At 32.1% G+C, this 27,334-nt stretch overlaps 6 protein-coding genes across 6 annotated transcripts in view; 1 reads left to right on the forward strand and 5 right to left on the reverse strand.

The window, feature by feature from the left end:
• Positions 1-2,097: 2,097 nt before the first annotated feature.
• On the reverse strand, positions 2,098-3,330 carry LOC133332362 (D-aminoacyl-tRNA deacylase). The gene is made up of 2 exons (XM_061540764.1): positions 3,288-3,330; positions 2,098-2,192 (listed from the first exon to the last, which is right to left on the reverse strand). The coding sequence occupies exons 1-2, from the start codon at positions 3,328-3,330 to the stop codon at positions 2,098-2,100; spliced, it is 138 nt and encodes a 45-aa protein (XP_061396748.1).
• A 1,113-nt stretch (positions 3,331-4,443) lies between these two features.
• On the reverse strand, positions 4,444-5,537 carry LOC133332339 (uncharacterized). Its single transcript, XM_061540738.1, has 5 exons — positions 5,323-5,537; positions 5,061-5,255; positions 4,906-4,993; positions 4,671-4,829; positions 4,444-4,605 (listed from the first exon to the last, which is right to left on the reverse strand). The coding sequence occupies exons 1-5, from the start codon at positions 5,535-5,537 to the stop codon at positions 4,462-4,464; spliced, it is 801 nt and encodes a 266-aa protein (XP_061396722.1). The 3' UTR covers positions 4,444-4,461.
• Positions 5,538-6,006: 469 nt separating this feature from the next.
• LOC133332340 (small ribosomal subunit protein uS10m) lies at positions 6,007-9,695 on the reverse strand. The gene is made up of 3 exons (XM_061540739.1): positions 9,687-9,695; positions 9,363-9,619; positions 6,007-6,265 (listed from the first exon to the last, which is right to left on the reverse strand). Exons 1-3 carry the CDS (start codon positions 9,693-9,695, stop codon positions 6,010-6,012), a joined length of 522 nt encoding a protein of 173 aa, XP_061396723.1. The 3' UTR covers positions 6,007-6,009.
• Positions 9,696-10,261: 566 nt separating this feature from the next.
• LOC133332361 (protein arginine N-methyltransferase 1) lies at positions 10,262-11,905 on the forward strand. Its single transcript, XM_061540763.1, has 4 exons — positions 10,262-10,571; positions 10,634-10,905; positions 10,962-11,149; positions 11,212-11,905. The coding sequence occupies exons 1-4, from the start codon at positions 10,298-10,300 to the stop codon at positions 11,903-11,905; spliced, it is 1,428 nt and encodes a 475-aa protein (XP_061396747.1). The 5' UTR covers positions 10,262-10,297.
• A 240-nt stretch (positions 11,906-12,145) lies between these two features.
• LOC133332334 (chromatin assembly factor 1 p55 subunit) overlaps positions 12,146-27,334 on the reverse strand; it is a 63,856-nt gene continuing 48,667 nt past the window's right edge. The window contains exons 2-3 of the mRNA XM_061540732.1: positions 13,501-13,526; positions 12,146-13,413 (exon numbers count right to left, since the gene is read on the reverse strand). Coding sequence (XP_061396716.1) covers positions 12,146-13,413; positions 13,501-13,522 — 1,290 coding nt within the window. The 5' untranslated portion in view covers positions 13,523-13,526. The remainder of the gene's footprint in view (positions 13,414-13,500; positions 13,527-27,334) is intronic.
• Positions 17,596-27,128, reverse strand: LOC133332335 (F-box/WD repeat-containing protein 11). Its single transcript, XM_061540733.1, has 8 exons — positions 27,026-27,128; positions 22,979-23,201; positions 19,387-19,658; positions 19,141-19,320; positions 18,624-19,078; positions 18,312-18,501; positions 18,098-18,233; positions 17,596-17,727 (listed from the first exon to the last, which is right to left on the reverse strand). The coding sequence occupies exons 1-8, from the start codon at positions 27,080-27,082 to the stop codon at positions 17,708-17,710; spliced, it is 1,533 nt and encodes a 510-aa protein (XP_061396717.1). The 5' UTR covers positions 27,083-27,128; the 3' UTR covers positions 17,596-17,707.

A 27,334-nucleotide genomic window follows, 5' to 3' on the forward strand; every position in this document is an offset into this window, starting at 1 on the left:
GTAAGTATAATTTATATAATTTTTCTGTGTTTTGAAGATCAAAGCCAAGCCGAAAATATATAATAAATAATATTTCAATCGATATAATTCATAAAAACGCCAAATTGACAACACTTTTTGGCCATTTCTCAAATCGTAAATACAAAAAACCATTAAATTGACAACACTATTCATTTTTAATTAAAATTTGTTCAAGCTTGTATTCTTCTTTATATAAACGTTATATTAGAAAGATGGAGTAATATTCCTTAAAAAACACTAACTTGACATTATTCGCGTTTAATAAAAAACGCTAAATTGACAACAATGTTTGATAGAGTTTCAGTTCAGTTCAAAATTCAACCGTATTACCATGCCAACAGAAATGCGAAGAATATTCCTTAAAAAGCGCTAACTTGACATTATTCGCGTTTAATAAAAAACGCTAAATTGACAACACTGTTCAAGTGAGTTTCGGTTCAATTCAAAATTCAACCGAATTACCAGGCAAACAGAAATGCGAAGTAGGTGTATTTTACCCACTGAACCTCAAAACCCAAAGCATACTTTCAGGCGCTAAAATATGTCATGACGCCACATGGTGCGTTTTTACACTCTACACACTTTTGCAAAGCATACGCTCACGGCGTATTTTACGAATGTCAGCGTTTGTATTAAGCTTTTATAAAACGATGTAATTTTATTATAGAAAATATTTGTTTTTGTAACAAAATACATAATTATGTGTACATAAATGTTATTAATAAATAAATATTTATATAATATTCTTTTTAAATTTTATTACTATCATCTTGAACACCATTGACACTAGTTGTAGCCTCTTTAGTTTTTGGTTCTGGGGCAATTGGAGATTCCAATTCTATGGTCACTGGGCCATCGTTTTGTATATGAACCTGCATATAAGCTCCAAATTTTCCATCTAAAAATGAAAAAAAGATTAGTTTTAAAAATTTATATATTTTTTATAGATTCTAATTTATTCTACCAAGGTACTAAATAATGGAAGGAAAGAGGTTTAAAACTGCTGGGAATTTTCAGTAATTATTATGAAAATGGGTCATTTGGAATGTATGTTGCAGGTACTACTTGGACTTTTTTAATTTCAGTTCTTTGTATATATATCGACAGTATGTTATTATCTAATAATAATAACTATATGTAGATGAATCTATGGTTATGGCATGGAGGCCGATTGGCTTTACTTTACTTTTTCACAAACATTGCTTTACAGCCTGTTTTTGTAAAATTCCAAAGGAACGAATTCGAGTGACTTACGACCAAACATTTATTTATGTTTATAAAGGTTTTCCGATTCAAAACAAAAATAAATTTTTCAAAACCAAGGAGTTTGGTCGTAAGTCACTAGAATTCGTTCGTTTGGAATTTTACAAAAACAGGCTGTTAATTAACTTCGATTTTTAGATTTTAAAAAACATACAATTATTTAAAAAATGCATTTTGAGCTCTTTAAGGATGCAGATCTTCTTGCATTAGGCATTTAGATAATGATCAATAACACATAAACAACTGAAATAATATTTTGCTGTTACCCTCAAGTATATGTCAAGCTTTCTGATTACAAGTTCCATACCAACTAAGCTGAAAAATATGTCCAAGACTATGTAAGAAATTGAATACACTGTATAAAGAAAGCCATTGGAACTCGAATATCATAATAATTCTTTTTCCAAATGATTTCCCATCTTTCTCAATTTATTTTAATTCTAATGGTTTCCTATATTGAAATCTTCTATATATTTTAAATTACAAAGTAGTGAAAAGTTTAACGAAATTCTACTTACCCTTTATTTTTGTGGCATCATATGACTTGCCCAAACGTTCCAGAAACGTTTGATATAATTGCTGAGCTTTGTCGCCTTGCATGGCCAAATGGAAATCTGGCTTATTTCCCTTCAGTCGATGGTACAGGGTAAATTGTGAAACACACAATATTTCCAATTTTTCATCTTGTACACTTTTTTGCCAGCGTTTTCCAGCGGTATCTTCAAATAAACGTAATGCGAGTAATTTGCGAGTTCTACGAAAAATGGGAATGGTATTTAGTAGAGTAAAATTTAGACAAAATTTTTATAAGACTTACAGATATTCCACATCCTTTTCCGTATCAGAGTGTGTGATGCCAACCAATACACAGAGGCCTCTTCCAATTGAACTAATTAACTCTTCGTTTACTGCAAATTCGTGGGAGCACTTTAAAATTTACTATTAATTTCTTTAATAATATACAATCATATGGAAGAAATCTATTTTACAAGACCGGAGAATTGTGGTGATTCTATGAAAATAAAAAGACCATATCTTTGGACATCACACTAAATTTAAAGGCCAGAATTTTCTTGGGGAATACATTTTTTCATATCATTCTGGAAAACTCTGTTTTAGTAAGAACGATCGGATTCTTCCGAAGGTAGATTTATTATCTCGAAAAACATATTATATAAAGCTTCTGAAAAATCTATTGATGGTAACTCATACCATTCCAGATATATAGCTAGAAAACCTGTTTGGAAACTACAATTTTTAAATGGTCTACAACAAGTTCTAATTAATACGGGTGAACTTGTAGATGGTACGTTGGCCATTTCATTTCTTAAGTTCAGGTCGAAATTGGGGTAGGAGAACAAAACAAATTTTTGATATAATATTTTTTATTAATATTCGGACTACGGTTGAAGTGATTTCTTTATGGGCTTGGGGTCCCGATTACAACTGTATACTTTTTTCTTGCGGAAATCAGTATTTCCTGGAATATGTGCTTCTTAAGTTCCCTTTGGCCCTTTGTGTTCTCTTATGGTTTTCGAAATTTAAAGCGTTTGAAGTCATGATTACACAAACGCTATTCACATTAAGAGAAGATTCGATCACGTAGCCGTAGTTCCTAGTCCACCACAAACATCCATATTGTTTTTTTCAAAATTGTAAGTGTCCCGCGGAATTTTGGAGACCCATATCTAAGAAATTATGAATTTATTTGATAAAAATAGCATATTTGAAAAACGGATTCCGTTGCAATCAGGGTTCCAACGATTATATGTGGTAGGAATTTCAAAACGATCCGCGTTATCCATATAGTTCCTCAATAGGTATAACAGAGATTATGGAACTGACAAAATTACAATAATTTTTGGAATCGATTTTCTGTCTGCTGCACTATTCCCACAGAATCGCTTTCGTATGAGCATGTTTGGTTTTGTCACACAAAGTAAGTCGGAACCACCTCTATACCGGTCCGGTCAATTAAAATAGATACGCTGTGCCTAACTTACCTGTAACTTTGGCTGATGTTACACGCTGAACAATTGCTTTCATTTTTACTATATTTCTTAAACAATTTAATTTAAAAATTATGAAATATTTTTACAAATTCTTCAAATTTGTGTGTTGCGTTGTGTCAACCAGATGAACCTACTTATACAGTTGTACAGTTTTTACGAAGGAACTAGTTCAAAAGGGCGATTCACTTAAAGGAACGTTTGAACTAGGTCTTATAAAGAAACGTTGCCAACCTTTTATGTTGCTGGCATCTTATGTTGGCAAACTACACAGTTATAATTTTCCAGTTTTTTGTGGATTAAAGCCTGTATTTTTTTAAAGTTTTAATATGTCTAAATGTCTGCGGGCTTTGAAATTATTATTAATAAATAAATATAAAAAAACATAGTTATATTTGGATGCATTTTAAAGAAAATGGATCGGCTAGGGCGACATTTAATTATTGCCAAGCATCACTGGGGGATCGACATATGAGGACAGAACACCCTCTTTGATGATGGAAAGGCAAGGAACACCCATGCAAATACAGATTTCTCAAAATTTATTATAACTTGTGGATGAGTGGTACATTTTTAAAGAAGCAGCTGCTAATTTTTGGTATTATCGTGGGGTATCGACCGAAAAGAATGCAAAAAAAAAAATATTTTTTTATAGTTTCCACATAAACATGTCCTTTTTAGAACAAATTTTTACTTTTCAGTAAAAAAAAAACATCCATCAAAAATTAGTCAATATCTTCATTGCTAAAAATAGAAAATGGACTATGTTATTATTGAACGCAAATGCAATTCAAAATTTCAGTAGTAGTTTTGTATTATGTTTTATTGTAATACATTCTTTTCTGAAATTATCAGTAAACAACTGTTGTTATCTACTATTAAAATTGGCATGAACATCTACTGGAATTTAGCAATAAATAGAACGTTATCATTAACCCCCCAAGTGGTTGGTTTTACGGCTGCTATTATCATAAAATAAAAAAATAATAATCTTCTTGATAAATCGACAACAAATGCAAATTGTTTTTCGTTCTTATATTATCGCAAGATTAAACAGCAAAAAGGTTCGATCGATTATAGCCAAAAATATCACTATATATTATATTTATATATACATATGTACAAAAACAAATTTTTTCAATAGAAAAAATTGAATGCAAATCCAGTCTTAAGCTGCAACAATATTTTGTTTGCAATCTGGTGGAATGCCATCGAAAGGACCGCCACCTTCGCCACCGCCACCAGACACAATGCCGCCAATTATTTTCAAGAGATCGGTAAGGGAGTATGCGCCCATAATGCCATTAATTTTCTGTAATACAAAAAAGAAAACATTCAAATAAAAATCTGTATGTTTGTTTAGCTATTGTTACTTACATTTTCAACAAATTTTACAGCACCCATATCTTGAGCTTCCACCCAGACATCGTTTAATAACTCAATTCCCAATTCATTGATTACGGCATGCAAAAAGTCATTGATTCTTGGCTCTTCAATGATATCTTCAATATTTACCCACAGACCACCAAGGCTAATCTGAAATATAGAAAAAAAAACATTGTAGTTATAAAAAAATATTGAAATTAGTATTTCGTAATGTGTTCGTACATACTTCAATGGTTAAACTGCGAATACCAACACTGCTGAGACCAATGCTGAAAATCCAGGAAATTGCTACTCTACCATCCTGAATATAACCCCTAGAATTGGATAAACGAAAATAAAAATAATAAAGAATGTCGTTGTGTATTACAACGATGAACTTACTCAGCTTCACCATCACCATTCATATTAACAACACGAGCAATGGAGCCCTTTGCGGTGTACAATGTTTTCAATACCGCTTTGGGTAATACAATTTCTATATTTGAACGACGCAATGGTGTGGTTGTAATTTTTAGAGATGTCACCTCAAAATCAGACAAGCCTGTTAATTCTAAATCTGTTACAGAACCCGTGAAACTGAAATCGAATAAATCAAACAATAATAACCAACAGTATTCAAAATTATGCAATAATAAATACTTACTCGACAATATATTTATTATCCATTTCGGCTTCAACATGACCAATTCGTAGCGGATCCAAGGCGGGTAATCCAAATTTAGGTATGGGATGGCACATACGCATTTTTAGCTCATCCAAAAACTCTAAAATGGCATCCTCCATTAGGCCATGTGCGGAGGGGATTGTTGTCGAAACAATGGCTAATATAGCCACTAACGTAAACACACTGGACTTCATGTTGCAGTATTTTGAAAAAAGGACCTTATTTGAATATTAAAATTGCAAATTTCCTTAACCGAAACCAAACCAGTGGACTGTTAATCCCTAACTAAAGGCGTAACGTTAAATGTTTACCTTTTTGTTAAATTGTCGTAATCTATAGATATGCATGTTGATTTTATTTCGGGTAGATTAAAATACAAAAAATGCCTTGTATTATCAAAATAACAACAACAAAAATTGGACTAACAATGTTGTTAGTATTTTCTTTTTTGCGAAAACTAAAGCAACTGAAAACGTGTTGTCTTTACATTCCTTTTAACCTTGTTTGACTGTAAATGGTTATAATTTGTTATCAACCGGTAGCTATATTTCTATAGCTTACAATAAATTAACTTTGTTTTTATTTTTATTTTAACAAAACTTTGTTTATTTGCTTACTTTGTTTTTTCTTTCTTTACATACTAATATGAACTAATCGAAACAATATTTAACTTTCACTGGGAATATCCCGTAGATGCTCGGGTATTTCTTGTATTTCGGTCTTTGTAGCATTTAGTGCAACACCTTCAGGCAAATTACGTTCAATATACTCTAAGAAGGTATCCAATGTTGATCCGGTTAGTTTGTGGAAATTCATATAACGGAAATATGTACGAATTTCATATTGAACACGATGTTTTTTATAAATATGTACCGATTTCAATAATGTCATACGTTCCTTGTGGGCTTTTCGTGGTGACCAGCTGAAAAGGGTATAAGAAAAGTACATTTAAATTAAACAAATAATAATCAAATTGAATAAAAATGACTAAGTAATTAATTGGCCTTGAATCCTTTAAACAGACTTAGGAGCGATTAATTTATTATTTTTTTTTAATTGTCTTTATTTACTTTGTAATTGAAGCCGCCAAATTACAATTTAATGGCCAATTTATATATTATTACAAAGAATCCACTTTACATCATAGCTACTCTAAAACAAATTCTTATAAATATAATATAATAAATATTTTAAACATGTTTAAATCTGCATTATATCATGACTACTCAAATATATCCACTTTTTAAACAAGTTATTATAAATAAATGATGTTAACGCTAATAAAACATTATGAATATAATTATTCAGATGCATTTTAAAAACTTCGTGACATCATGGCTACTCAAATTAACATTAGATTAGCATTTGTAAAATAATTTGTTCCGGTTGGGCCAAAGAAGGCCCCTATTTTTTTGGTAATGATGTGTTAATATTTGGGGGATCAAAAGTCAAAGTCGACTTTTAAATATTAAGGAAATCGAAATGTGGACTTTTGAAGATCGATTTTCGGTTTTCTTCACAATGCCCAGATTGCCCAAAAATTACAAATCGTCAGCTAAAATGCAAAAAGGCGTAACTAACAAAAAATTTAAAATTGACTTTTTGAATGAATATTGTGAATGTCAATAAACTACATGTGTTGAAAAAGTTTTACACGTCTGCGGTCAAAAAAGGAGCTTCTATTAACAAAAAACAAAAAGACGTAACTACAAGTGGGTTTATTTGATAAATGCAAAAAAGCGTAACTAACAAAAAATTCAAATTTTTACTTAATTGTTATGACTGCCATTAACTAAATAACTAAATTTGTTGAAAAAATTATAGTCTATTATTTGTCATATGCAATATCACCCTTTCATTTCACATGACATGTTTATAGTTTTCATTCAAAACAGTTTTTTGCTTCCCCTACACAATTATGCTTTTGTTAGTTACGCCTTTTTGCATTTTAGCTAACGAAATTTTAGTCGATTTTGCATTAGTCGTAAAAAGTCGAAAATCGATTTTGAATTGGTTTGGCAAAATCTAATGATCGAAAAATCGACGTTTTATGCCATGTTCTGACGAGCATTCGAACAACGTAGTTCGCTCTCAGAATTACCTACATGAATTAACCCGTTCATACAACACTATTCTTAATTCATGTCATCAGAATTTTCTTTTTAAAATTTGTTGTTTCTCCTTTTACACCGAAATCTCAACATATTTGTGTATATTGCCTATGGATTTAAATAGAAAAAAATATTCTCTTTCTCCTGAATATAGTCAGAACCCATAGCCATTTACTTTTCATTCATGTTTTCCATTTTTTCTGAAAACTTTGTTGTTTTTAACACATTTTTATATTTTCTCAATTCAAATGTCACATACTGTCACATATACAAATTTGGAGAATTTTTTGTTAGTTTCCCCATATTTGTTTCTTGTTTTGTACGCTAATTAGACAAGGGAAAGGAAATGCATATTGCATTATGTAGAAAACAAAATTTACATCCTGCTGCATATATAAAATCTATACAATTTTTTACTTTTCATTCATCATTTTCAATTTTATTAAAAAAGTTCGAAAATTTTATAAATATTTTCAAGCTGTCAAAATTAATTTATTTTCGATAAATGCTCTCAATTGTTAGGGATGGGACAAATTTCTTGGTTATTCAGAGAGTGATTCGAATTGAACTACGTACAAAAATCGGTGTTCGCTCAGAAAAAATTGTATGGGGAACTAAGTAATTACTTCATAATTAAGGGTCGAACAACGAATGAGAGAGCGAACAACGCTCGTCTGTACATGGCATTAGTCAGAAGCAAAAATCGAAAAGTCCAAGTAGATATATAAGGTAGTCTCATCGGCGAATTTCTACAACAAACATCGATTGTTGCATTTTGATATGTCAAAAATATTTTGACAAAACAAACTGACTGAGAAGATTTTTTGTACACAAATTCTTGTAAAAAATTTTAATAAAAGTTTTGCCAAACAAACTCTGCAAAATTCGGAAATTTTCATTTATAATTTAGTTTTTTAATTTTTTGGTTCATTTGGCCGATGCGGCTACCTTATTAAATATACCTTGGAAAAGTCTAAAAGTCGAGTTTTACTTTCAACTTCTTATCCCTAGTCCAGTTATGACCCAAACGTCTCTAAATTTTGCACGGAGAAAGTTATCTAACCAGAAAAAGTATTGATGTTATCATGATAATCGGTGAAAATTTAGCGAGTCAAATAACCTAAACTTTTGCATTATATGGCGTATATTTTAACTTCTGAGAAAAATAAAAAAGAAAAAAGAAAAAAAGATATCAAATCTATTGATGCAAGAGGGCTTTACAAGTGTTATGGGTTTTTATCGTTACCATAAAAAGGAAGTAAATATGTCGAAATGAAGCCCATATCAATCATATGGTTGGCACCGTCCGACTATACTGTTCCGCTCACTGCTCTAAATGCATAAAGCGAAAAATCGATTTAATAAAATAATTTAAAAAAAAAATCGATTTAACAGAGCAAGGGTTTATGAAATACTATATACGAATACTTAAAACGCCCTCATTCTAGACTTTATCATCAAATACTCTCATTTTTGTAGTCTATATAAGTACTAAAAAAGTTCCCTCTGGTTCTCCACAATTAATTTCTATTCTAATAATAATAAAAAAAAACTAATTTCAGACTCTCCAAAAAACCTCCACTTGATAGACTAAAGTCTGTAAATGCCTTTTTCTTGTACTCAATAAACATTTTCTAATAAAAAACGTTAACAAAATTTCTACTGTCTTCAGTAATCATTCTAGTAGTTAGTCGTTAAATACCCCTTCCATCCTAAAAAGGCCCAAAAATTAACTATTCTCGTCTTGTTCGATTTTCTCCTGGTACTTTAGACGACGATAAATATGAGTATTGTTTAATGGTCTCTAGGAATTTCGTTCTTTCATCCAGTAACGCATTTGCATTCCTACTATAAATTGTATAAAAAAACCATTCAATATGCTCCTACATTGTAAAATTTTTCACTCACCATTTTCCCACTTCAATGTCCAAATGATTAGCTGCAGTGGTAGCAAACCAGGAATAACTTTTCAGTACGGCGGGATCAATACCTCTCAATTCAATTTCTAATTTACTATAAAGTTTATCCCTTTCCTCGGCTAAAGTAGGAGGCAATGGGGTAGTAGCAACATCTTGGCTTGTGGTGGTTGCCGCTGTTGATGCCTCTGTTGCAAGACAACGTATGCCAGCTGCGGGAACACGGGAATATAAAAGGTTTCTTACAATCTGCAAAGTAAGTTATAATTTATTTAAAATATTTTTTTATAAAAGATTTTTTTCTGTAATTACAAACCGAAATCATTTTTCTCGTTCGTTCTCAGAGTATAATGAGAGGTTATGCAAGTTGCCGTTTGACACAATAACAAATAACAGCTGATGGCGATAACACCGATAATTGCACAGTGTTACACGGAATGCACAAAAACTTAATATTTAATTAATAAAAAAAGAAGAACATTCTTCACACTTCTTTATTAAATATATAAAGCATTATTATTTATATATTTTTAATTTTTAATAATTCCTGTATTATAGAAAATCGTAGAAATCATAAAACCGGCACACCAATTTTAATCGAAACTTATAGGCGATTGTGTTATCGTTGCTGCAGTGGTTATTTTTGACAGGAGAATGGACATGTTTTGTTTACTGCCAATCGGACAGAACGACCGTCAGTCATACACGTGCATTTAAATTGTTTATTAATTTATTAAAGTAGAGCGAATTAAAACATAATACAATGGAGCATGAAGGTAAATATCTTGTATATACAAATAAATATATATAAAAAATTTATTATTTTTTTTCACAGATATCCCATCTCTAGAACCAGAGGAGGCCGTTAAGAATGGAGCAATTCAAGATGATTCAGATTTTACCGATGATGATTCGGATGAAGAGTTAATGGACGATGGAGAACCAACCACATGTCTATTTTGTAGCGAAGTTCTAAAGACAATTGATTTGGCTTTGGAACATATCAAAGTGCAACATAACATTAATTTTAGTCAAATGAAGACGAAATTTAATATGGATCAGTATTCATTTATAAAATTAATAAATTATATACGTCAGGAAGAGGGTGTCACAGCGGACAAATTGAATTCTACCACAGAAGCCTTTTGGAATGATGAAAAATATCTGAAGCCCAAAGATTATGAACCATGGCTGACATATGGTAAACAGTTTCTAAATATTTCATGGCAAAAAATAACGAAATTCCTTCAAACACTATAACAGATTACGAAGCGTTACTCTCAGAGGGAGACACATCATGTACAAAAGAACCAGATTTAAAATCTTTGCAAGAACTAATTAAAGCCCAACAAGCCCAACTAGAACAGGCGTCCAAGGATATGGCGACAATGCGTCAAGGCTTTCAACGTCTTTTAGAAAAGGATAATAGCACCAAGGACCCAAATGTACGATGTGTTTCCTCGGTATCAGTTAAAGCCGATGAGGGTTATTTTGATAGTTATGCTCACTTTGGTATACATCATGAAATGCTTTCAGTAAGTGGAGACCTAAATTTCACGTGTTGGCAATATTCAAACAATTTATTCCACAGGATACAGTAAGAACAACAAGTTATCGTGATGCTCTTTTAAAAAATAAGGATTTTGTCAAAGGAAAACTTGTGCTTGATGTTGGCTGTGGTACTTCGGTCTTATCCATATTTGCCTCACAAGCTGGTGCTGAGAAGGTTGTTGGTATCGACAATTCCAACATCATCTATAATGCCATGGATATTGTTAAGTATGTTTTTTTACTCTCCTTGCGAAATGTTCGTAGTAACAACGAAAACCATTAATTTTCAGGAAAAATAACATAGAAAATGTCACCTTGGTTAAGGGCAGACTGGAAGATACGAATTTGCCAATTGAGAAATTCGACATTATTATTTCCGAATGGATGGGATATTTCCTCCTGTTTGAAGGTATGCTAGACAGTGTTATCTATGCCAGAGATCATCACCTGAAAGAAAATGGCATACTTTTGCCCAATCGCTGCACAATGTCAATTGTGGGCTATGGCAACGATGCTTTGTTTAAACAGCATGTCACCTTTTGGAACGATGTCTATGGTCTGGACATGTCCACAATGAGAAAAGAGGTTATGCATGAACCCCTTATAGATGTTGTCGACCCCAAGCATATTTTAACTGAACCGAACTGTATTGCCGATTTGAATTTAATGACAGTTAATTTAAATTATTCTAATTTTAAGTATAACTTTGAATTGAAATGCCTCAAAGATGGTAACATATCATCGTTGGTTGGTTATTTTGATAACTACTTTGAACTACCAGAACATGTAATGTTTAGCACTTCGCCTGATTCGACACCAACACATTGGAAGCAGGTGGTGTTCTTTATTGAACAGCCACAAGCGGTTAAGGAGGGAGATGTTATACGAGGTACCATACAATGCAAACGTAGCATGAAGAGTGCCAGATCACTGGACATTAGTATAGACATATTTGATAAAAAATATACATATTATTTGGATTAAGTTTAATAAAAAATCGTATGTATATGCATACATATTTAAATGAAACGTTTCTTACTCATTTCTACATCATATACAATAAAAATAATTTTATTTTTAAAGATTAAAATAATTTATTGTGTGTAAATTTGCCGCTGCATAGACATTTCAATACAAAAAATACTCTACAAATGGGAGTTTCTAACCACATATTCTGTTGACAGGAGCAATTTTCAAAATAGCTCATCTTCCTTCGGCACATAGTTAAACAGCTCCACCTTCTAATTCCGAAGCTGGTATTTCCGGCTCTTCATCATTGTAAACATTTTCAGCCATTTGCCATACTTGCATAATATTATCTTCCGAAACCGAACATATAATCCATGGCTCATTGGGATTCCATGAGAAATCGGATATTTTCGCTGTATGACCACCGTGAATGAATAAAAGTTCTGGTGGCCCATCTTCGGCATCTTCAGCGCTTTGTTCTTCGCCAATCTTGGATAGATCCCAAACATGAAGTCGGCGATCAGTTCCAGACGATGCCAAAATAGTTTCGTTATGGGGTGACCATTGTACTTGGAAAATTTCATCTTTATGAGATTCAAAGGAATGTAATTTCAATTTCAAATTGCGGAGATCCCATAAAGCAACAGTTTTATCTGCCGATCCAGTCGCCAATATAAATTCGGAATATGGATTGAAACTAAGACAGTTCACTTCAGCGGTATGAGCATCCACGGTGTGCGATGGCTTTGACGTGTTGTTGTTACGTGTATCCCAAATCATTAGTTTTTGGTCGTCAGCCACAGAACCGAACAAGGATTCATGCAGCAAATGCCATGCAACATCTTCAACGACAGCAGTATGACCAGTAAATATATTTTTGGCATCAATGACACGATGTTCTTTCGGCGTTGCATTAATATCCCACAAGCAAATAGTATGATCATCAGACGCCGATAAAAGGTAACCATTCAAGTTGGGATTCCAGGACAAACCATAGCCTTCTTTCTGATGTCCTCTCAAACGCAAATCAGGCTGGCATTCGCCCGAGGGTTCCGGCTTACTGGGATGTTTAGTGTAATCGAACACCAAAACATCACTTGACGGTGTTTTTGTGGCAATGACACAGGCGTTTTGCGGCATATATCGAGCTCGGTTTACTTCGCCTTCATGGTTGATTTTAATTTCAATTTCTATTTTGCCACACACCGAACCAAAGCCACCAAATTCACCCTTTTCATTGTCATAATGCGAACCATCGAACTGAGCATCTTCACTGGGCAGCTGAACACTAGCTATTAACAAATGATTTTGTTCGTCCGAGGTATGCGTACCCAATATCAGACGATGAACGGAATAATCTTTTCCCTCCTGTTTGGTCACATCGGGCAACCATTGGGCCGTTAATGAGGGCCACTCTAGAGCGTGGGTCATTACCAAATCATAAAGGAATGGGGTGTTCTTTTTCCATATCTTATATTCTTCGTTGATGACGCGCTCTTCAACAGCATCGTCAAAAGATTCCGCTATTTTGTTTCAATAGAGGCAGGTGTGAATACTTTTAATATTTTTCAACAAATTAAAATACAAATTTAAATAAATTTTCAACTTACCATTGTCACTACGATCCACCATTATTCCGGCGTTGGTTTAAAACGACAAATAGCTGCAGCAATAATTTATTTTTTATATTTACAGGATGGTGAAGCCAAACTGAGCAAAGCAACAATGGCTCCCGCCAAAACAATAGTGTCGTCGTCGTTGATACAAGCTTCGCAATTGTATACACAGACAATCACAGCGACAACAGCAACAAAACCGAAAAAATAACTCTCAACTATCGTAAAAAGTACAACATAAAAAATTCCGAAAATCAGTTAATTCTATTTAAAAATGTATAAACAATTTCCAACAAAAAACAGTATATTTTAAATGTTCTTAATATTTGCTCAACAGTTTAATATGTGGTGCAATTTCTTTCTAGTACCGGAAAAAATGTGCAAATAAATTGCGAGTCTCACAATAGGGATAGGTAAATCGACTTTCGACTAATCGACTTTTTAGGGGGTTACTCTGTGATGCGATGCGTAAGAAAATTTGTACCGGGTCGAGTAATTCGTACTCTCTAATTCGTTTTCGTACCTCCTTTCGCATCTACTTTACACAAATGTGGCATCACCGCACTCTGTAATACGAAAACTTATATCAAACTCGATCGTTAAGCGCAAATATCTTGCGTTAACAAAAGATTTTATTTATATCTAAATTGTTAATTATATTAGGGAAACGCCAAAAAAGGGACAGACTCAGCAGATAGATGTGCTGATCTCGTTTCGGAGGCTAAAAGGCTAAGCAGAATGTCCGCGTTGAGCGTTTTTTGTTATCGCGTTAACACATGCAAAAAATTAAAATATATTTGACTCCAAAGCGCAGCACATCAATTTCTAACGTTGGTGATATAGTTTATTTTTGGATGTTGCATTTTTGATAACCCATAACGCAACGGATGGCTCAACGCGAACATTCCGCTTAGACCTTAAAGGCTGCCGTTGTCTGGTTGCTCCCTTAATATCTAGATTTGCTCAAAGTCCTGCGCTAAAACTCCTTGTACATTAGAACTTTTTAAAGGGTTAACCTATTTTATGAGGATTTGTTTGACATATATGCAAAGGAATTGACAATTGAAACCCACTGTGTTAACGAAATCCGGTTAAATGTAAACGGACTATAAATCGAAATAATTTCAAATACAACCCTGTTTTTGTAACCAAAGTGTTAATGATTTGAAAATTTTATACTTTGTATTTAAATGACGTTCACATTCAAATTTTTACCGGTCAGTACAAAACTGAAGAAGAAAAGTAGCAATTAAAAAAAAAAACTCACATTAGTGATTATGTTCCCTCTCATAAAGACTTTAACGACAACAGAGTAGATTTTCCTATTAGGGAATACTGGACTAGTGGCTCCTTACCTCTGCCATATCTGACATTTTTCACAGACGGGTCAAAGGTGGAGGAAGGCACTTTTGTAGGCGTTTACTGTAGGGAATTAGAAATCTACAACTCATATAAACTTTACAATCTTTGTAGCGTTTTTCAAGCAGAAATCCTTGCAATCACGGAAGCTGCCGATTATACGGGACCGGTGACTATATATGTAGATAGTCAATCGGCCCTCAAAGCTTTAAAGTCGTACACTATAAACTCAAAAGCAGTTCTTGATTGCAAGGCTAATCTGCATGGTATACGACGAAATGGGACTCCAATGGAGAGGATTACTCCGTGACGAGGATGAAGAGAAGCTAGAAACAATTGAACATATTCTCTGTAGATGTCCATCGCTGAGTGGCAGAAAACACAAACAGTTTGAAAGATATGAAATTGATAATCTAGTTTTCTTCTCTAAAATAAACCCCAATCAGATCCTAGGCTTTGTCAAAAATCTGACATGGCTAAAATAACCATCTTCTAGGCTCTCCAACTCCAACTATTTTTCGGCTCTTCCATTCTTATTTTCAGGTATCAAGGATGATCACAATGGACAATTGTCTCTGAGTGAACGGTTGTAATTAACAACCATACATCCCCAACCTATGTCCCCATCATTGTATATTACCTAATTCCGCTTGTCATTTTTGCTACTCATAAAAAAGTAAATAAAAACACAACAACCTTTATATAACTAAATACTAACTTTATTTCTTTCGTTTTTAGTTTATAATTTTTTTCTTGTTTAAAAATAATTATATTTTATATCGAATAACAAAAAAAATAATAAAAATTTTAAAAAAATAATATATTCGTTTGCACAAATACACACGTATATAGTATACAACTACAGCTATAAATTATTATATAATATGCGAATATAATTTTTAATTTATTGAACCAATTTATCTATAAAATGCCTAACTCTAGGCAAATCATCAGAGATTTGTATAGGCAAATAATTCCAAAAAATTTTTTCTAAACTTAAAATTTTTGCGAAAAAAAAATATTGTGGAAATTTGTCCAAAAAATGTGGAGCTGGGGGGAAAAATTAAACACAAACGCAAATAAAAAAATATATATTTTTTACTAATTTTATAGGTATTTGATGTTATTTAGCAGGTTAAATAATACATTGACACATTTATGCTCCTAGTACTTTGTTAATGGATGCACATGAAACAAACGATTCCGTTTTTAACAACAATTACAATAAAATCGTGTTTGGATTCGGATTTTTTTCATTATCTTTATAATACACTGTTCGTGTGTGATTATGTTAACGTTAGGTCGTTATTTATATCATTTTTTTATCATGAGAGAGAATCTTTGTTATTGCTCTATATAAGATACACAAACACAACGCATTCCCCCTTGGATTTGGATAAATTCCAAAAAGTTTGTTATTTAAACATTGAATTGTACCTTTCATATCTTTTATATTGGCAGTAAGCAACAATATCTTCTTATTACAGGGTCCCGAGAAGAACCCCTCATTTGTATGCAGCCAAGAATTGTTTAGATTACACATTTTAATGTTTTTTCGACTCAATTTAATATATTACAATTTTTTTGAAATTATGATGAAAATTGAATTGTCCTCCCCATGGATTTTATTGTGTTTTGTTGGCATATCCATATACTATATATTGGTAGGATTCATCCAGGTTTTTTCAACAAATTTAGGCATATGAAAAAGCAAATCAATCATAAAAAAGCTGTAAACAATTTGTTTTGTATATTACTACACTTTTCAAATATTGGGCTTTCGTTATATATATAGATATATATATATATATATATATTTTTTTTTTTCAATTAATAATTATAACTCTTATTTGATTTGTGTAAATAATTTTCTGTAGTCATTATAATTATTCAAACAATAGTTTTTCTCTTTATTTATATTTGTTTAAGTTCTTCAGGGTTTTGTATTTTTTATTTATTTATAATATATAGTATTATTCTCATAATGATTCTTTATAATGTTTCTGTTTTAATATTGCCCTCAAGAATTGGGGGGGGCGTAAAAGGAAAGTAGTAGGCTGGGTAGAACTTGAATTGATTTTCTTTTAAATGATGGATGATGCTACTAGACGACATTGGGAAATAGTTGCGTATTATTTTTGTTTTCTTTTTCAAATAAATATGTTATATGGAATTTAACAAAATTTTGTAAAATTGTTTATAATTACAATACACGGATTGAGAAGTTTGTTGTGATATCCAATTGCATAATAATTTTGTTTAATATATTTTATTTCTAGGAGAAAGGGAGGAATATATACGTTTGTTTTAATAATTGCATTTTGAGTGATTCTTTTTAGAACGACGAAGATAATAAACAAAGGCCGTAACTGTAACAAAATAGTAGACAAAGGACCGATATAGTGATGAATGACATTTCGATTTAAAAATAATTCATTTTAGTCTTATGTCTAATTGATTGAATGGATTAAATTGAAATTAAAATGTGGAAGAGGATGCTAAATGAAATTGTCCTGATTTGTACCTGTTTTTTTTTTATTATCTTCGCAATGTCTCTTAGTGGTCTAAACATATTATAAATGTGTTGGATTTTTTGTTTCATTGTGGTAATACACTCTTGATCAATCAACTTTTAATGATCTTTTTTTTAAATGTGAAATTTTCATTTGTTTGTTTAAATAATTAGAGATCGTCTGCACAACTGAAACACGGAATACATTCATTTATTTCTTCATAATTTACAATGGTGCCTTTTTTTAAATAAAAAAACACAATTGGTTAATTAGTTTTACTCCATTCATTAGTTACCATCACGTAGATGCATCTGATCGTGTAAATAATGTTAATGTTCCATGAGAGCGGCTGAAATGAGAAGAAGAAAACATGTAATTTTTAATAAAAACTATTTTTATTAAAAGCATAGCTATAGTTCTAGGTGTAGGTATGGAATTAAGAAGAGAAGCCAACACATAAAAAAACATTTTTTTAATCCACGCCTTGGATGGATTCATAAAAAATATTTTTTTAAACAATCCACGCCTTGATTGGAATTATTAAAAAATATATACTTTTTAAACAATCCACGCCTTGATTGGAATTATTAAAAAATATTTAAAAAAAAAATCCACGCCTTGGTTGGAGGTATTAAAAAATATTTTTTTTTTAATTCCACGCCTTGGATGGATTAATAAAAAAATTCATAAAAAAAATAATAATAAATAAATAAACTTACGTGAAGGTGTGCGAACTGCTGCATTTTCATTTGGTGTGAAATTCAGAAAATCCCAAATCAATATTGTATCATCATGAGAGCTGCTGACAATTTGGAACTCATCAAATTGTAGGCGGAAAACACGACCAGTATGTTCCTAGAATGTAAAACAAAATTTGAAATAATTAAGATTTTCTTTTTTCCCATAATAGGAATGTTCGAAGACTAAACATACCACCAATGTATTTAAACATAACGAATTTGACTGAGCTCTAGGATCCAAAGCTGCAACTAAATCCCAAACTTTAATTTTGCCATCGTAAGCTCCGCTTACAATACGTTTTGAATCGAAACGTATGCAACGGACCAATTCTTCGTGACCCTCAAGCACGCGTAGGCAAGCACCGCATTCAATATCCCAGAGTCTATAAACAACAAAAAACAAATTTTAATAAGGATTTAACACTAGAGATATTTTTATATTATAAAATTAAAATATGGGAATTTGTAAGCAAATTTCGTTGTCTAAAACACCTCAAATACCAACCTGATAGAATTATCTGAACTACCACTGACAACTAAACGATCTCTGTATTGTAGACACGCAATACCACGTTTATGGCCATTCAATGTCCTAACAAATTCACAACTAGAAGTGGACCAAACCTTAATTGTACGATCACCACTTGCAGACACAATATATTTCTCATCAAAATCAACAACATTGACGGCGGCACGATGTCCGACCAAAACACGACGCAGTGTTATTTCGCTGGGCGAAGTCATATCCCAAACGGCAATTGAACGATCTTTAGAGCAGGTAACCATCATGCCATTATTGAAACGTAAATGTAGAACAGCTTCACAATGATGTATGAGGGTATTGACCATTTCACCGGTATTAACGTCCCAGACGCGTACCGTTGAATCTGACGAACCGCTAATAATGACTTTGTCATCATATTGTAGGCATAAAACGGAGCCTGTGTGTCCGGTAAGAGTCTGCAAAAAAGTACACATACATCATCAATAGACTCTCTATTCGAATGCAATTTCAATCAAACCTTAACACACTGCAAATCCGTACGGTCCCATATTTTAATAGTGTTATCACGAAGACCAGATACTATTTTAACATCATCGTATTGTAAGCAATAAACACCTTTTGAATTTTCCGAACGACAATTGATGCGACGTAACATATGACGGCCAGTTCTCCAATTGTTTTCAATACTTTCAATGTCCTAGCAAAATAACATAAAATTTAATAAACTTTATCGAAGACTTAAGTTTCTTTCGATTAAACTTACATTCATAATTTTAGGAAATAATGCCCGATAAAAGGAGTGTGGTCTATGTATAGTACCAGGACGTGGCTTGAATAGATACTGAATCCAACCACGACGTTCTGCCAATCCACGCCACAGCGAATCGGTGCGTACCTTACGTTCAATCAATTTCTTCCATAGCATACCCTCCGATATGACACGAAGCCATTCTTTGCATACCAATTCAGCAGCTTTCAAGGAATCCGCATCCAAATATGATAAAATATTTTCGCCAATGTGATCCAAACCCTTTTCTGTAAGAAAGGGAAACGTAAATTGAAAATATTAGAATTTGTTACATTTATTTACTGGACAAATCAAAATTAAATTAAATTTAGGTCCTTGGAAAAATATTTTTTTTTTAAATCCCCGCTCCCTATAAATCCAAGCCTTTTTGGGGTCCTTGAAATTTTTTTTATAAAATCCACGCCTTTTCAGGTCCATGAAAAAACAATCCACTCCTTGGAAAAATAATTTTTATAAAACCCACGCTTCTATACATTTTGGGAAAAATATTGGTTATTAAATCCACGCCTTTTAGTCCTTGGAAAAATAATACACACCTTTTAGGTTCTTGGAAAAATAATCCCAGCCTTTTTTGGGTCCTTGGAAAAATAAACCAAACCTTTTTAGGTCCTTGGAAATTTTGTTTATAAACCCCACGCCTATTTAGGTCCTTGGAAAAATAAAATATTTTTAGCTCCTTGGAAAAATAATCCACGCCTTTTTCGGTCCTTGGAAAAATAATTTTTATAAAACCCCCGCCTTTTTAGGTTCTCGAAAAAAAATAATTTTTATAAAATCCACGCCTTCTGTCTTCTATAGATATAGAATTGAATGCTTCAAGAAGTCTTTTTTTTTGTAATTGAAACCCTCAAAGAGTCTTCTTTGGAATAGAAGACCACAACTGATATTCTTTAGAATAGTAGAAAAGTCTTGCAAGGTCTTCTATAGAATAGATCTCATGTTAAATCTAGAATGTAAATTTTTTTGCTAAAATTATTTTTTTTGTAACTTAAAGATTGACATTACAAACAAATCAGAGACGTCGTCGTCATCATCTCCCTACCCTACCAAGCACATCCACACACACCTTTCACTAGACTACTGCTAGATTAATTACTGTAAATACGTGTGTACAATTTAAATCAATGAAAGAAAGGCCCATAACAATGAAATATAAATCAAATCACGTTTAACCCAATTTTAAAAAACAAACAATCCAACACACTAATCCAGAGATGACGTTGAGGAGACAGACTACTACGGCTGCGGTACGGTACGGTACGGAACGGTGGTGGTGTTGACATTTGTTTATTTGCATTGCATTTAATTTTTGTGTGATTTTTTTTTCTTTGTTGTTGTTGAGGTATGGAAATTCATTGGATATAGAGAAATGACACAGCATCTTAAAATTTGGTTAACTAATTTGTAGTGTGTACGTATGTATGCAGTATTCGGTTGTAAGATCAATACAAAAAGTTTATATTTGCAATAATTTGTAATTCCTTTGAAAGGAAAGGAATCAAAAACAACAACAACAGCAATAGTGACACACATTTAAAATAAACAAAAACAACAAATAAAATTGTCATACATATGTATGTATGTATGTCTTGTCTTACTTTTCTCCTCCTTCTCTTTTCAGTTACAAACTAATGGTTTATTCTTCTTTTTTTTTTGCATTTATTTTCTAAACTTATTGTAGATAATAAATTACCAACATCATCATCATTATCCCAAAATACAGAGAGACGAAATATATATATCTAAAACTGGTTTTCCACCAAAAACAAAAAATCATATTGCTTTCTTTTTCTTCATTGGTAGCGGCGCTTCCTTTCTTTAAATGAATGAAGACTAAAAGAATATAACATAATAAGATTTCTATTCATGGAGAAATGTATTTCAAAGGTTCGAACATAGTTCCAAACATAGAAGCTATCCAAAGCCCGAAAATATAATTTCTGGAATTAAATGTTGAACCAAGATCGCTCAGGTAAGTAGTACACGTTTTTTTTATAATATTGAAGGTTATTATTGTGAAGTTGTATCATTCATTTTTTCGGTATAATTGTCTTATTCATCATTCTCGTTCAGAGTCTTTATTATGGTTTTCTGAGCTTTTGATGTTATTAACGTTTTTATTTTTTGCTTTGTTTTAATATCTTGGAATGAGGAGGAGGAGGAGGAGCAGATTCAAAGGTCATTGCTTTCATTGCAAATACACACGGAAGAAGAATTATAAAAATAAAACGCGTACACTGACAATATGTGTGTCGCGAACAACTCTCGCAATAACTTCGAAAGTAACCAAAAAAAAGATTTATATATGAATTTGAAAACGGGAGAGGAGTTGGTACACAAGGTAGCTTAATTAGGGAATCTAAGGAAAGGAACAAAGTAGAATCCTACACCATCCAAATCCAAATCTGGCTCTGGTATGAACTAGGATTTTTAACATCGCACAAAAATTAACAAATTGGCAAGAAAATAAAGAAGATCTTGTACAGAATACCGTATTGAAATTTGGAATGGATTGAATTATTAGTTTTTGAGTTATTCGTAAAAACACGTTTGAAGTTTGAGAATCACTTCTGCCGTCGCTTGACGCTGACACAATAAATAGGCTATATCTTCCAGAGTTCTTGAAATTCTCACTTGAAATTTTAAATGGATTTCTTGAATTAGTGTAGTTTTGAATTAAATAACAAAACAAAATTAAATTTTTTTCTTTCACCGTAGACCTAATTCCGTAAGTTATACATTTTTTAGTGTCATTCGGACAGACAGTGCTTAAAACTAACAATGTATTAGTTTAATAATATCTTAACGTCTATTCAGTTGGAGGGGGTCGGGGCCCTTGTACTTCAACTACATTTAAGTCGTTTTACATATATACAAAGATCACATATTTAATGCAGCCCACTTTCATGTCAATGGGCCTTCAAAAATGTCAAATGTCTGATTGGATGCATCTCTTGATATTGATATCGGCCCCTCCGACTTTACTACTTTTTTACTATTTTTTTTTTTTAAAAAATAATTTTCTTTTGGATTTTAATCCACCATTCCATTCCTACTGGAATAGTTATATATACATTTTTTTGTAACACGTTTCTATATAATTTGCTCTTGTTTTTAAATTGGTAAAAAAAAAATTAGAAGTCCAATATCCCTCCCCCTTTTACATATAAGGCGCTTTATAATAATGAAATTTACATTTAATTGTGAATTGTAGTTTATAGCCTTAAGATCGAAATAAGTAAATATATTAAAATCTCCCTACCATAAATTATCTATATTGACTTAAGTTTCGTTGTAATATCAAATTTTCAATCGAATTTTTTTTATGTTACACTTCGTAATCTTGTTGTGTATCAAATCATCAAAATATCGATTTTAGGTATTTGGAACACCCATCTACAGAAGGAGGGTATGAAAAGTTCGGTCGGATGTTTTTACTTTTTAGGTTAACAATACACTGACTTCGAATTATATTTAAAAACTGACCCTATTCATAATGAAGTAAAAATTATAATGTTACTATTATTTGTTCTGCGTTATTACTTACTCGGCAATAGGGATATGAAATCTCTTTGTAACATAGGCTTTAGGAACGCATCAATGTGACCATGCTGATAATGACACATACGCGATAATAGTTGCTCAACAAAATCCACTTGATCAGTTTCGTTCCACTGTGAAAAATATGTTAAGCAGGTATCGCGTTCAACTTGAAATGTGGGTGAGGTTTCTTTCTTTCGTACGGGGTCATACAGCATCGTTGTAGTAAACTGCAAAAAAAGGAAATGAAAACGTATAAACCAAATTCAAAATGAGGAATAAATAATTTAATAGTACGCTTGATGAAAGGAATTTCGAATGACAATACCGTCGAAATTCTACATTATGTGAATTTAAAATGTTTAAAGATCTTGGAGTTGGGAAATGTGGAATTTATTGTGAAACTTTAGTGTATGCGAATTCCCATACCACACTTTTGAAAAAAAAGAGTTCAAATTTTCCAATTCCCAAATTTTTATAATGGATGTAAATATAAAGATGAACAGTACGGGAACAGACCAATTATCTATTTCATATATATTTCTTAACAAGGTGGGGCCCGAAATATAGGATTTTTATATAAAAAAATATAATTAAAATTTATGTTTTCTTATTTATGATAAAAATTGATTTTGTATTTATATATGCAGCATAATGTTCCATTTTGCAAATTTACAAACATAGACTTGCGTTAAAGTAATAGCGCACATTATATTTTTTAGAGACAACAAAGCGACGACAATTAGAGAGCATTGCTAACAATGTCAAGACATGTTACTGTGCTGTTGCTGCTGCCTAGACTTTATGATACGTCCGAAGGTAACGTACACAACAACAACTACTTAAATAATTATAAATAATAAACACAACAACAACGGTAAACCTAACACATATTTTGTTTGAAGCTTATAAACTGTGTGTGAGTCTGTCTGTCTGTTGGGTAATTGAAAACAATATAAATTATAAATGGTTTTTTTTTGGTGGTAGTTTTCAAAATTCCGAATTCAAATAGACAACATTAAGAAATGTTTACATTTGTAACCTTGACACTTGAAGCAAAAAAAAAAATGATATTTAAACTTGGATACGAAACAAAAAAACTAAATGTATTTAATGAAGGTAAGCTAGAAAACAGCAACAACAACAACATACAAATTTACAGTATATAGTTTCATTAAAAAATACGTTACCACCGCATTGCACTATAATATGATACTTTAGATATAAATTCAAGTTGATAAATTTCAATACAGAACAACAAATGTCTGAATCTGAATAAAATAGATCGTGAAAAGATGTTCTAATGTGGGAATAGTGTTTTTTTTAGTGCACTTCCACTTTGAACTCTGCCAAACGTGTCATTCGCATCCAAAGAGATTTAGTAACCCACTAGACACAAGAAATATTAAAATACAACATATTTAAAGAGAAACCTCTTCTAAAATTGCAATGTTGTCCAAATACCCAAAATTGAGGCTGCTTTTAAAACGGTGCTTTATATAGGCGTGGACCAATATTGAGCGGGATTGTTATATAGGGGGTATACCAAAATAGATTTTAGACAATTGTTTCCAATGCATATTTTGTAACCGACTGACCAAGAAAAATACAAACCTTTTGTAAAATTTCAACATGGTCAAAATACCCAAAATTGAGGCTGATGTTAAAAGGCGCTATATCTAGGCGAGAAGCCATATATTACAAATATTTTTAGAAGATTTTTTTAAAAAATTTTTAGAAGACCTAAAAATATAAGCATAGACGTGAATGTTTTAAAAATGATTTTTGGAAAACTCAACAATGGACGCGAGAAAAAAAAAAATGTTTTAAATTCTCAAAATACCGAATGGTGAAGCTACGGTTCTATGGGGCTATACGAAATCGGGGACCGATATTGATAATTTTTGGTAGTGAGACTTGACACCCAATTAGAATACAAAATAAACAAGTGAAAAAAGCGTTAAGTTCGGCCGGGCGGAACTTTGAATACCCTCCAACATACATGTACTGACAGATACTTGCAATGAAAATTTAGGGAACATACCAAAAAGTGGGCCTACACCGAAATTATCTAAACGTGGACTGGTACTGACAACGCACGGTACTATAATTTAGATTACAAAGTTATATGAGGCTATGCCTTAAGGGGGACCAATATTGACTACATAGTATAGGAATCAGCGAATATTTCGGGTTATCATTATGTAAATTTTCATAACCAGTATTTTGGTTTTGTATCTCAATTCTTTCCTTCAGGAGGTATAATTATATGAGAATGTGTAAATGATGACCGATGTATTTCATTATCGTCAGGTTCAAGTTTTTTTATCACGATGTTTTTAGAAAGCGGAATGATTACAAGCGATGGCTAAATCGCTATCGAATTCCATAATTTGTAGGGTAAAACTGACTATTTCGAGTAACGACTATCCTTTATACTATGCTATAATACGTCTATATGGGACAACCCCAACACACGGAACTAATCAGTTAACTATATTAATATCAAATATATAATAAATATAAATATATACTAGATTAAATATAAAAACTACCCCTAAAAAAGGCGAATATTATTAATTTTTGGTAGGAAGATTTTTTACCATATGCGACTTCAAAATATCAAATTACAGCGAAATCGGTTGAAAATCGCGCTCAAGAATCCCAAAAATACCGAAAACTTGGGGTACCTTAATGTGGGGGCTACCCGAGAAAATGCACCCATATTTATAAGTTTAGTGAAGAAATTTGGTACCCAATAAGAACCTTTATGTGGGGGCTTCCCGAGAAAATGCACCCATATAAGTTTTAGTGATGAATTTTGGTACCCAATTTCAGCGAATTCGGATAAAAAAAGAGCTTAAAACCCCCCAAAATACCGTAAAATGGGGGCTATCAGAAAAAGTGGTCTGATATTTTTAATTTTCGGAGGAGATACTAAATTTCAGCGAAATCGGTTGAAAAACGCGCTCAAGAACCCCAAAACCCCATGTCAATTGGGGGTACCCTTATATAGGGGCTACCAGAAAAAGTGGACAGTCGACCGTAAGAGCTCAATGTATCAAATTTCAGAAAATTCGGTTGGAAAACGTGTCCAAAATTAACTTGAAACCTGGAACTTGTTATACAATGAGAAACCAAAATAACTCATATCAGACAGTTCGGTTGGAGAATGTGTCCAAAATCTCTAAAATACGTAAAATGGGGGCACCGTTTTATGCAAGCTACAACAAAACGTGGACTAACGTTTTGTAATGCCAAATATACTTGAAGTACTGGTGATGTCTGCGCAAAAAATGCAGGGAAATATTTACCTTATAGTGGAGGGAATAAAAATTTCCGAAAAATTTATTGGCATAAAGAATAGGATTCGAATACTTTTTCTTTGACATCGTAAACATGTTTTTTTCTTGTTGTTATGTCAAAAATTCTAACACTTGTCTCTGAATTAAATCTAAATGAAATGTACTGTAATTAAGCATCAATATTTCTATCATTTTGGAAATTCACATATAAATTCCGCCAAATTAACCCAAACATGCATGTGAAATCTACCATTTCTTAAATTCTCATGTAAAATCCCCCAAACTAAATCTTATTCTAATAGGATAGGCCAGACCAAGTCATGTGCAGGCCTACCGCACTTTGTCACCAAATACCCTTTTATTTCTAAATCCAAGTCATCTAAAACCCATAATCCCATCCCAATAACCTATATCTTACATTTTGATCATTATTCACATAAAAAAATAATATATATATCACAGCATTGGGGGAAACCTCAGCAGCAGCAACAACAACAATTCAACGATCAAATCAAAAATCCTAATAAAGGTGAAACTAAAGTTAAATAACTAAAACCTTGGATTACACACAATACCAATGAAATATATAAACGCACAAACACACACACCCGTACACCACCACCAACCACCATACAAATGAACACGAAAAAAAACCTAGGGATCCAAGCAAAAACAAAAAAAAGCAAATAAATCTAGAAAAAGTTGAGTTTTTAAGAAAAAAGAAAAAACATCAAATAAAATTTACTTACAGGTTGAGAATTGGAATTAGTTTCATCCATTATTTTATCAGTCTCCATTTTCAACATGTTTTGTTGTAACTATGTACTTCAACAGATTTTAATATATTTAGTTATTTTTTTGCTTATAGTTTTCTATTCAATTGGATGCTGGGTTTTGCAATGTTTTCAATATTAACAAATATACACCACTAAAGTATAATTTATTATAAATATTTTTTTTTCTCCCTTTGGGAGCACACACAAATTAAATTTTCAATAATTACAAATAATTAAAAAAATATATATGGAAATCACAGTGAAATATCAAAAAAATATTTT

The sequence above is a fragment of the Musca vetustissima genome, unplaced genomic scaffold (genome assembly GCF_032173495.1).
Source record: "Musca vetustissima isolate MV318-11 ecotype Yass unplaced genomic scaffold, APGP_CSIRO_Mvet_v1 utg4395, whole genome shotgun sequence".
NCBI lineage: Eukaryota > Metazoa > Arthropoda > Insecta > Diptera > Muscidae > Musca > Musca vetustissima.